Below are 12,327 nucleotides of genomic sequence, written 5' to 3' on the forward strand. Positions count from 1 at the left end.
ATGGCCACAGCGAACGGCATGCCGACGAATACCATGAACACAACAAAAGATCACAGTAATCGACAGCCACATACTACAACTCACCCTCATCCTCGATCGATGACTGCGGTACCGGTTTCAATGGCATCGCAGACGACAGGAGCACAACATATCCAGCATCATCAGCATCAACAACACGCCGTTTCCTCAACGTCAGCAGCTAATCAACAACAACAAGCCTATCCAACTAGCATACCTCCTTCCGTGAGCATGTCATCAACAATCATGGGCGGTATATCCTCCCTCCCACCGTCAAACGCACATCAGCAGCAAAGTACCTTCCGACGAACAAGTGTCGCCTCGTCCATAACCACGGCCACGCTAGACGACGACCAGATGGTCACCCCGATGTCCACTCCACGAAGTCTTGACCCCAACAGCAGCAACAACCTCTACGGGCCCGGACCATCCAGCATGGGTCTCGACATGGGAATGCTTGGAGTCGGGGCAGGAAATATAAACGGGCTACTAGGCGGCATTGGATCCGGAATGGGCAGCAGCAGCAACAGCAGCAGCAGTCAACAACCCATCATCACCTCATCCGCCCAAATGAACAACAACAACAATAACAACAACATCATGTCCATCGCCACGGGCATTTCCGCCGGAATGCCCACCAATTACCCCCCCAACAACCTCCCCCCTCTCCCCAACATGCCCATTTCCATGTCCATGCCCATATCTATGGTACCCATACCCATATCCAGTATGTCCAGCCTAACCAGTACCCTACCTCTATCCAACAGCCCACACCGCCCTCTCTCCCAACATCCCTCCCAAATCCAACACACCGGGGGCCAAAAACCCATTCGCCGACGCATGCGCATGATCACCTCGTGCCTCGAATGTCGTCGGCGCAAACTCAAATGCAACAAGTGCAAACCGTGCGTCAACTGCCAAAAGTTCAATCGCGAGTGTCTCTACCTAGGCCCCAAACTCGACGAAGCTTCCCAGATGCGATTAACAGAGATCAAAGAGCAGGTTGGGTCCTTGGAACGGGCGTTGGAGAGGGATGTTGCCAAGGGCGCTGCTTCTGTTTCTTCAGGTGGATATAGAGGAGAAGGGATCAGGATGGGAATGGGTGGGATAATGGGTGTGGGGGGGAGGAGGAGGGGGAGTGGTGTTTCTACTTGGGGGGATAATAGCATAAGAGGAAAAAGGGGGGGAGATGGAAATAGAAATGGGGAGGGGGATGGGGATGGGGACGGGGATGATGGAGAGGGAGAAGATTACGACGGGGCAGAGGGAGAAGGGGGAGAACATGAAGAGGGAGAGGAAGACTTGGAGATTACGCCGTTGGTGACGAATGATGTGGCGTATGATGAGAATGAGACGGATGATGTGATTGATTTGGGGATACAGGTGGGTAAGATGAGGATTACGGAAAGGATTGGGGGGATGAGTAGGCCTAGGTTGGCGGAGGAGGTGAGTTTCTGTCTTTTGATGTTTGCGATGTTATTCTTGAAGGGGAAAGATACTGATGACTATCACGATGATGACAGATCCAAGTCGGCATTGGAAGTCCTCGTATGGGGAACGCGTCCAACCCAAACGGGGTGCAGCAGCAGCAGCAGGTAGACACAGACATGAGCTACGCGGATGCCAACAACATCCCAGGATACCACGCCATAATCGACCAAGACGGAAACGTAACCGAACACGTCCCGGACTTCCTCCGTCCTAGTGCGGCATACATTCCTCCTACCAGCGGCTTCTTCTTTGGGCAAACTGGCCACCCCCCTTCGCTCATCCACTTCCTGCCAGACAAGTTCATCGGTGACGGGCTCGTGGCTCGATACTTTGCCGCCGTGCACCCCATTGCTCGATGTGTCCACAAGCAATCCTTCGAGACCCTGTATGACGGGTTCTGGCTGGAGGTGCTCAACAACATCGAGCCGAGGGCGTCGGTGCAGGCGGTGGTATTTGCTGCCTGGTTCAGTGCCTGTGTGAGCATGGAGGAGGAGGAGGTGCAGAGGGAATTTGGGTGGTACAAGACGCAGTTGCTGGAGAAGATGAAGATTGGGACGGAGAGCGCGCTGGCGAGGGCCAACTTTTTGAGGACGACCAAGGTCGAGACACTACAGGCTTTTGTCATGTACATGGTGAGTTGTCATCCGAGAAAAAGGGTAGCATACAGGCAGGCTAACGACGTTCAGATACCCCTCTGCAGAGAAGAAGTCTCCCGGGCTCACTCCGTCCTCGTCGGCGCCGCCGTCCGCATGGCCGAATGCATGGGCCTCCATCGGGACGGTGAAGCCTTTGGTCTCAACCCCTTGGAAACCCACGTCCGTAGACTCATCTGGCACCAGCTCTGCTTCCTCGACATCCGGACCTGCGAAGCTCAAGGTCCCAAGCCCACCATCCGACGAGACGACTATGACACCCGCCTTCCCCTAAACTGCGAAGAAGACGCCTTCGTCAACCATCCCGGCTACCCTGTCGTCCCACAAGACCACCAATGGACTTCATCCCTGCTGACCATCATGCGCTTCGAAGTCAACGAGATGATGCGCATCATCTGGTCGGACCGCCGCAAGCTCGAGGCCCGCAAGATGGATCTCACGCCTGTCATTGCCAAAATCGAAAACTTCCGCAAGCGCATGGTGGAAAAGTACACACCCTTGTTAGACGACCGGGTTCCCATCCAACGATACGCCCGATATGTCATGAACCTGCTCATCTACCGACTCCACGCCATGGTATTGCACCCCTACCACAGCAACACGGCCCACCCTTTACCCGAGCGCCTGAACGGGCTGCTAGTCGAAAGCGGCATCCTGATCATCGAGCACTCCATCGCCCTTGAGACCACGCCCGAGTTCCGCGACTGGGCATGGTACCTGGGTGCCTACCAGCAGTACCAAATCGCGCTTTTGCTCGCGACCGAGATTTATTATCGGCCCAACAACACCAAGGCCGATCGCATCTGGGCGTGTCTGGACTGGGTCTTCCAGCTCGAGTGCGAGATGCCGAGACAGGACAAGAGTTTGAGGATCTTGACTGAGATCATGAGCAAGACGAGCGTGTACACGAGCATGCGCAAGATGCGGGCCCCGACGAACTTGGTCAGGGCGGTGCCGGGCAAGCAGGCCATTAAGGAATCGCCTCCGCCGCCGACACCGATGATGATGCAGACGTCGTCGCAGCAGCAGCAGCAGTCGTATGACGCTCATCAGCAGGCTCAGCATCATCATCACCATCAACAACAACAAATGATGATGCAACAACAGCAGCAGCAGCAACAACCCCTAGTTCTCAAACAGGAACCCGGCCTCCAAACACCCACCATGCCTCCATCCTCTTCCATGTCCATGTCCGCCGCCGCAGCCATGGCTTCCATCAACATCCTCTCTCTTCCAAACTCAAGCATGAACGGCTCTCTCTCCCCGGCCGAACAGCACCACCATCAACAGCAACAGCAGCAACAACAACAGTTGCTCCTCCTCCAACAGCACCACCACCACCAAGTGCAACATTCCCAACACCTACAATCCCAACACCACCCGCAGCACCCACAGCAGCAGCAGCAACATCACCAGTCCCATGTACACGTGCAGCATCATCAACAAAACCAATGGCCCCCCTCTCAACAACCCCACTGGCACAACAATACCAACACCAACAATAACAACAACAACATGCCGCCACCCAACATGGTGTACGCAGGGGTCTCGGACGGCGCTGTCCTTTGGGGGTTGCCGCCTGGGAATAGTAATAACCCGGGGAGTCCGGAGAACAGTAGTAGTAGCGATGGGGGGAGTGTGGTGAATCATGCTCATGGTCATGGTCATGGAGGGGGGCAAGTAGGTGGGCAACCAGGAGGGGGGAGGAATGGGAGTGTTGTTGGGGGTGGGGGTTCTAGTGCCTCTATTGCTGGTAATGGGAATGGAAATGAGGGTGGTGGTGGTGGAGGTAATGGTGGAAGTAATAGCAGCAGCAGTCGTGGTGCTGCTGGTGCTACTGGTGGTAGTGGAGGAGGAGGGTCAGGCAGAGGAAATGCGGGCGGGACGATAGGTGGTGGGATAAATGTTGATTGGGTATGTTTTTCTTCTTCTGTTCCTTTTTCTTCCACCCCTGTGTCTTTTACTCTCATCACCCACTCATTACCCACTCATCTCTCTCTCATCTTTCTATCCCCCTCTCATCTCATCTCATCTCTTCAATGCTCTTCAAGCGGATAATCACTAACAACACCATACAGAACCTAATCGAATCCCTCTTCCCCACCCACCCCGAAACAGGCCAACCATCTTTCCAAGCCTTTGCCGAGCCAGTCATTTCCTTTGTGGACGGCGTTCCGGTACCGACCATGCCTTCTTCTTCTTCTCAGCAGCAGCAACATCAACAGCAACAGCAGCAGCAGCAGCAACAGCAGCAACAGACATTACAACAGTCGGGAACATCGTCGGGATCGGGAGGGCATAAATTACCAGTCAGAGGAGGAACAGGACAAGGCCATGGACAAGGGCATGGACAAGGGAGGATGAAAGGGGAGGAATAGGGTTGGTTAGGTTAGGTTAGGTTAGGTTAGGTTAGGTGAGTGTGGGTAGAGGTATGTAAGTACCTTAGTTCAGAGCAAGGACAGGAAAGAAATGGAATGAAACAAGAGTTGGGAAAGATAAGGTACCTACTTGTCTATCATCGCTTTTCTCAGCAAACTTTTAGCGATGGAAACTACCTATAGTTGGCAAACCTGGATCCCGGGCTCAGAGGTAAAGGTACACCATCGTCAGGAACTTGGAGGCAGGTGCGCCTCAAGACTTTTCAGCGAATATACGCTACTCTAATCATCCGAGGAAGGAGCGATGAATGTCCTTCAGTTGAATGGAAGATAGGAAAGAACATTCCAGGCATCGTACGATGGGCCATTTTCTGACATTGCAAACCGTAGGCAGCATCACATCCCACGATACCCTCTTTCACATCCAACTGAACTTTCCCCCATCCTTTCCCACCCAGTGTTCCCTTACCACCACCCAACAACAACAACCATGAACTTGCTATCCTCGGACCTCAGACAAAGACCCGCATGGACCGAAGTCGTCTTTCAGCTGCTTCATCAGCCAGGAGGGCAGTGGCAAGGTACATTCCTCGTTCCTTCTTCATTCTTTCCCATGCCAATCATCATTCAGTACCACTGACAGCCTTCGTTCCCTTCCAACAGAGACTGAGCTGCGCTACAACGACATCACCCTCATGGTTCCCAGCGGAAATAGTTATCGGGTCCTGCGTCTTCTGTTATACTCGGCTGTTGATGTCGGCAAGGCAAGGACGATGCAGTGGATCGGCGGATTATATGATTTCTGTCGCTCGGATCGAAGTGATGCTTCGCAGGCAAAGATTGTTTATGCGCTTGAGACCGACGAGGAAGGAAAGGAAAAGGGGATGGAGGGGTTCATGAAGTTGCAGATTAGGTACGTCTCCATTTTTTGGTCCCCTGCTTTTTCGGTTCTGTTTTCTGACATCATGACCTCAACAAATCACATAATGAAGCCAGGCAACTAACGAACAACTTTACAGTCTCCTCTCAACTCAAAACCCACCCCTCTCCTCCATCCCCATCCTCCCCATCTCCCACCCTGCAGACCTCCCATCACTCCTCTCTTCCCTCCAACAACCACCACCATCCTCTACTCCAGCACCGGCACAAGCTCACATCCCAATCCCTCCAACTACCCACGCTCACCACCACCCAAATATCTATCACCACCCAGTAGCACCCTACGTCAACACCTCCATCCCCAGCAGAGACACCCTCCTCCCGCTCTGCACCGTCCCCACCGCCACCCACCGCAACCGGGCCCGCTCTTATATACTCTTTCACCCTCTTTCCCCTCAATCATGCGCAATCCTCAGCGGTCCAATCTTCAGAAACTTCCCCGGCCTCCGAGATCTCCTAGAGCTAGTCGAGACGCCAGAGGGGAAAGAACAAATCAGGAACGCAATGGCGCTAGCTTCGGGGGGTAATGAGCAGGTAGAAGTGGAAGTTGAGAGGTTTTTGGCTTTTTGGGAACATGAGTTTGCTGTTTAGTGGTTGCTGTCATAGGGGGTTTTGAGGTATGTGGTTTTGAGGTATTTGAAGGCCAAAGTGGGAGCAAACGGCAACTGGTACCTTCTCTCGAGTTAGTTCTCGTTATCCATCTTCTTTCCTCCTGCTACCCATCTTCCAAGTTTCGCCATCATCATGTTCGGCAAATGTTTCCTAGGTAGGTACCTAGGGAAACAGCACCAACAGCCCCAGATGACTTGTGTGCCATAAGGAGGACGGACCAGAAGGAACTACATATCAAGAGAAACAAGGAAAAACGGCCAAAAAAAAAAATTCTGAAAAAGAAAAAAAAAGACATACAACACCTGGGATTCGCTGGTCGTCACCGACCCAATTACTAGTTAGGCGATTAGTCTTCTTACGCGAAAGAGTGGCAAGGGTAGAAAAGTGTACATTTGGTTACGTATGGGGGGTAGAAAATAGAACCCCCAGCTCCCGAGTTGCTAACGGTCCCTTTCCGTTTGAAACGGACTAAGAACGTTAACTAATAAGACCTACTTCTTCCTATACTTTAATTTGCGAGAAACTTTTTAGTAAATTTTAACCTTAGTAATAGGTTATTCTTACCCCTAAGTATTTATTTTTACTATTTTTTAAGAAAGATTTATAAATATTATAAAGGATATATATTAATATTCTAAAGCCTTAGCGCATTTTATTATATTTCTAAAACGAAAGGTGTAGGGTTATTTTCGTTTAGGATTATTCTATTTTATTATTATTGTAATGGTTTAGTTACCCGTCGCAATTATATAAAATTATTTAAATAACCAAATTGTTAGTTTTAGTTATTTATATCCTTTTAGAATATAGTTTAGTAGTATAGTAGTTAATTAGCGCTATAATAATTATTCTATTATTTAGGGTTGTTCTAGTATTTTGTAGAATAGTTTTTACTTAGGATTGTTTTAGTTTAAGATCGTTCTAGCGTAGGATTATTCTAGTTTAGGATCGTTCTGGTTTATAATTGCCTTAGAATCGTTCTAGTTTAAGATTGTTCTAATTTAGGATTGTTCCAGCTTAAAATTATTCTAATTTGTACGCTAAACTCGAAAAACGAACCGTTATACCTACTACTTATGGAATAATCCTAATTATATTACTTAAATACGTAGAAAAGAGTATAATAGGATAGGATATATATACTTATATAATTGAATTTATAAAAGATTGGACGATATTCGCTTACTAATAAATATTAAAATATATATCATATAGGTAGTTATAACCCTATAATAGAGAGTTAGGATTAAGGTAAGAGTGGAGGTTTAAGAGGTTAGTTAAATTTATTCCGGTTTTAAAGTTTTAATAATAAACTGAACTATTTGTACCTTCATCAGATTTTTAACTACCTCTTTCGAATAAAGGGATTTAAATACAATTATATTTTCGATTAGATAGAGAAATTATTCTACGAGTAACTACGAGGTAAAGGGGAGGAAGATTATATCGATTTTTAATTGTTATATAATATTTATTTCTTCGCTTTACTTCCCTTCTTTTTTTTCTTATAATAAGCGGATTTAGAGTTGGCTAATTTAAAATAGATTGGTTTTAATGTACCGGCTTACTACAATTTGTAGCCCTACCCACGCTATATTCCTATAAATAGTATAAATTACTACGCCGGTTGCTAGTGTACTATTATTAATCTTATAGACTTATAACGGAAAGTTACAGCCTTTATTTAACCTAGGTAATTAATTTAGCACTTTAAATCTTTTAGGTCTATAAATACCTAGCTTAAAAAAAGAAATAGTATTTCAGTAATTGGTGTATAATTGGGAGGAAGCCACCAATTATTTCGCGCTTAATAAGATAATAATATAGAACCCTATACTCCTTTATAATTTAAAGAAAATACTATATTTTAATGTCTTTTTATTACAAATTTAAGCGAATATATAGGCTAATTAAACTATCGGGACGCAATAACTTCGCTTACAGTTAGATAATATAACCCTAATATTAGTAGACTCTCTATTATAATTATATTCTCAATATTATCTTTAATATTATTTTTATTTTTTTTTAATACGTTTACGAATTTAACCGAATTCTCTTTCTGTATATCCTTACTTGCTAATTATAATATATTTCTAAGAACTATATAACTAAAGTATTCTTTAATATTTTTATAATTAAACTTACTATAATTAGTTCTAGGAATTTGTAAGTTTTTTCTAATTAAAATAGGAATTATTTAGGCGCTTAATAAAAAAGTGGAATTATAGAATTACTACTATTATTTGGTTATTTCACTAATATAAAAATACTTTAGTAAAGCTAAACATAGGTTTTTCCTACTAACGGAGGACCGAATCTATTTTGAGATTACTCTTTGGTATAAGTCTATATCTATTTTTAGTCGCTATATCTATAATAGAGACTTTAGAGAAGTTATTAGTATAGAATTTAATATTAATATTAAAGCGAATTTCTAAGGGAGTTATATAATATTCATATATAATAGAAGTTCTATTATATAATATTTAATATATAATATGATAATTAGTTTAAATCCTAAGTTTTATTATATAATTATATTTTACGTATTATATTCACTTAATATCTAAGCGTCGCTTCTTATTTATATAGGACAATTATTTTAAGTACTGTATTAGCCAATGCGGTTTTAATATCAGCCGTAGTACTTTAAGGTGGGCCCGTTCTATTATAATACTCTTTTGTTTACTATAAGTACTCTCTTATAGTAAGTACCCTTCTATTCGATCCCCGTTTTTGGTTATATTCAACTGCCTTTTATACCTAATTATTTTATTAGTATAAAAATACTTTGATAAAGTTAAGTATAGGATTTTGATCTTAAGCTAGAATAATTTAAATTTAAAACAATCTTAAATTAGAACGATCCTAAACTAGAACAATCCTGAGTTCGAACGATTTTAGATTAGAATAATCCTCAATTACGAATAATATTAAATTAAAACGATTTTGAGCTAGAATAATCCTAAGTTAGAATAATCCCAAGTTAGAACGATCCTAAATTAGAACGATCTTGAGTTAGAACAATCCTAAGCTAGAATAATCCTAAGCTAGAACGATCCTTAATTAGAACAATCCTTAGTTAGAACGGTTTAAGAAATTATAAGTGTATTTAGGCTTTTACTTTTGTATTTAACCGCCTTCCTTTATATTTAGATTCGAGTTTAGGATTAGGCAATAGGCCTTCGAATTTAAATTAGTATAATAATAAGCTAGAACGATCCTAAGTTAGAATAATCCTGAGCTAGAACGATCCTGAGCTAGAACGATCCTGAGCTAGAACGATCCTGAGCTAGAACGATCCTAAGCTAGAATAATTATAATTCTAAGCTATAAAGATTTTTTTTACCGCCCTTGTTAAACTTAGATGGGGTTCTTGATTGAGTAGAGTATTTTAAAATAAAAGGAAGTTGGAAGGTAAAACTAAAGTAAGTAGAAGAGTATTGATAAAAGTATTAAAGAGAGTCCAATCCTAATATATTTTAAAATATCCTAATATATTGTCTTTGGACTTTACTTCTATTCGTTACTATTAAAAGATATTTAAATAATCTAGGTCAGTTTCCGCTATATATTCATTATATTAGTATTAAATCCTCACTTTAACCTTCGAATGTCTAGTCCTTAGAATTATTCCTATTAGCTCCCGTATTATAATAGGTTTATGCTTATATATTTGCGCAGTTGAAGATAATAAGTAATAACGGATTTAAAAGATATAATATATCTCTACGATTTTTGTGTGGAATAGGATGTCCGCTTAGGCCCTGGATAAAGTAGCGTTTTTTTAATAGCTAGCAGTAGTTAAAAAGTGGATAGGACTAGTGACTATTTCGCTAAAGAAGTAACCCTGTCTATTATTAATATTCTAGTTGCTACAGCTAGAGTAAATATTTTATATTCTAGTACTATAGTTACGGAAGGTAGGTTGAGAAATTTAATTAAGCGGTATCTTACTCTATATCTTCTATTCTAAGCTCTTTTATACACTCCTTAGCTTACGCTCCTAGGGTACTGAAGAATTCTTCCGAATTTCCCCTACGCTAATTTTATAATATAAACTATAAATGGCGAAGGTCTCTACCGGCTTGTATAGCAATTTTATAGTTTGGCGCCTCCCGATATAATTTCTATACTAGATAAATATAAAGATTAGATTGTTGGTCTAGAGTTTAATTAAGATAGTAAATGAAAATAAGAATTGCGGATATACTAATTTTATTTAAATATAGTAATATATTTATTCTATATATATATTAAATTCGTCGGATGTTGGGTCCTCCGGTATATATATAATACTAAGTTCGCCATCCTTATCCGTAATTAGGTTGATAGGATTAATTACTATTAAAGGATCCGATAAAATTGTAGGATATATATATCCCGTCTCCTAATTAAATAAAGAAGTAATAAGAGGCTTTCTATTTTCCCTCTTAGTAATAGTTATATTATAGACGCTGAAATCGCTATATTCGAGGATAAAGCGGTAGAGAGATGGAAAATACTTAGTAGGAATATATTGTATATTAGGCGGGAATATATACGGTATTGTATATAAAAGAGATTATTTTGCTGCTAATGTAACGCGGCTTATTGTTTCTTCGTTGTCTTCTTATCTAATTATATTACTTTTTTCGCAAATTGTAGCTTTGATTTTAGATTTTAGGATATATATTTAGAACTTGCGTATTAGGGCAACGGCTATAGAAAGGGAATCTAATTTAAATTTAAATAGCCAATTGAAAAAATACTCGGTAGGAAAATTATATAAAAGATTATAATTGAGTAGAATAATACGAATATAAGCTAATTAATTTAGGACGAGAAATTAATATAAATATATTAATTGCGCCTTAATTCTTATAATATATAGGATAAAGAGGGATAGAAGACCTGTAGAAAAAAAACGTTTCAATATTTTATAATTATAATTGAGAGCCTTCTATATATTAGTCTCTCCTTCCACCTTTTAAAAAATAAAGAGTTAGCAACCGTTTAGGTTTTAAGAAAGTATAGTAAAATTTGCGCTTGGGTATTGAATAGGTATACAAAAATATAATAGCCGAAAAGTTTAAGTATTTGGTTTTGAATATAATAAGTTATAGACAGCTATTTTAAAATAAATTTCAGAAGTCTATTGTTCGATTAGAGCCCTATTAAAGTCGGGTATATTAATATTACTACGAACTAGGCGAGTAATTATATTTAATTTATTGTATATTTGGATATAAATACCCTAGGTAGGAGTAAGTTCGGTTTAACTTCCTTAACTCCTAATTATTAATATTTAATAATATTATAATTTATTTACGTATATGTTCAAGCCTTTATTAACTAAGGGTATATTTACAATACGCGTATTTAAATTATTTTTAATCTTTTAGATTAAAAGTTTAATATCTTAAATATCTAGAAAGGGTTTTGTACATTCTAAATTAGATTTGGAAAGTATATATTATTGTAAGAATGATTATTAGGTATCGATAGTTAGTTATTATATTAATATATATTAATAAATTAGAAGGGTTGACTAAAAAGTTAAAAGCGCCATTTAGTATAGTAGAATTATATTTAAAATTGGAAAGATGTTGGAAATTTTAAATAAGGTTGCGTATAATATATTGCTACCTAAACAAAAATTGGATAATTAGCGGCTATAGAATCCCTATTGGTAGGTTAGTATTATACGGATATCGAAAAATAGCTTTGGATAATTAAAGGAAATATATTAATCCACAATTTTAAATACTACCTTTTTATTTATATTTATATTATATTTTTTTTACCCGGTTATAATCTTTTATACTAACGTTTATATGGTTCTATTAGATATTTCTAGATTCGGATATAATTCTTATAGTATTTTAACGCTTAGTTGAATTAATTAAATTAGTAGTAATTAAAGTCTATAAGAAGCCTATAATTCTTTTACCCGCAATGGAGCTAGAGATTTCTATGGTTCTATTGGATTCTATAAAGCTGTAAGAATAGGAATAGCTATTTAATAGAGAGTTAGAAGACTTTAAAAACGGGCTAATTATTTTAAAGTTATTTCTTAAAATAAAATAAATAATAAGGACCTACTAGGTCCCGGAGCTCCGTCCGACTATTTAGGGCAGTTTTTTAAAATCTGTAAAGAATAGTTAAATAAATAAATAATTAAGTTTAAAGAGGAATTAGTTATCAAAAAGGTAGGCAATCCCTAAATAGAATAAAACCTTTTAATTAAAGTT

At 40.7% G+C, this 12,327-nt stretch overlaps 3 protein-coding genes across 3 annotated transcripts; 2 read left to right on the forward strand and 1 right to left on the reverse strand.

Annotated features, from left to right (window-relative positions):
• Positions 1-4,676, forward strand: NEUTE1DRAFT_134023 (uncharacterized protein; the record flags this gene model as incomplete). Its single annotated transcript, XM_009858982.1, has 4 exons — positions 1-1,464; positions 1,542-2,141; positions 2,196-4,076; positions 4,241-4,676. The coding sequence occupies 4 exons, from the start codon at positions 1-3 to the stop codon at positions 4,538-4,540; spliced, it is 4,245 nt and encodes a 1,414-aa protein (XP_009857284.1).
• A 354-nt stretch (positions 4,677-5,030) lies between these two features.
• On the forward strand, positions 5,031-6,070 carry NEUTE1DRAFT_143459 (uncharacterized protein; the record flags this gene model as incomplete). Its single annotated transcript, XM_009858983.1, has 3 exons — positions 5,031-5,121; positions 5,204-5,453; positions 5,560-6,070. The coding sequence occupies 3 exons, from the start codon at positions 5,031-5,033 to the stop codon at positions 6,068-6,070; spliced, it is 852 nt and encodes a 283-aa protein (XP_009857285.1).
• A 4,264-nt stretch (positions 6,071-10,334) lies between these two features.
• Positions 10,335-10,484, reverse strand: NEUTE1DRAFT_52315 (uncharacterized protein; the record flags this gene model as incomplete). Its single annotated transcript, XM_009857654.1, has 1 exon — positions 10,335-10,484. A coding segment is annotated over one exon (150 nt), but the record flags the coding sequence as incomplete, so codon positions are not given.
• Positions 10,485-12,327: the final 1,843 nt, after the last annotated feature.

Source organism: Neurospora tetrasperma, assembly GCF_000213175.1.
Source record: "Neurospora tetrasperma FGSC 2508 unplaced genomic scaffold NEUTE1scaffold_81, whole genome shotgun sequence".
NCBI lineage: Eukaryota > Fungi > Ascomycota > Sordariomycetes > Sordariales > Sordariaceae > Neurospora > Neurospora tetrasperma.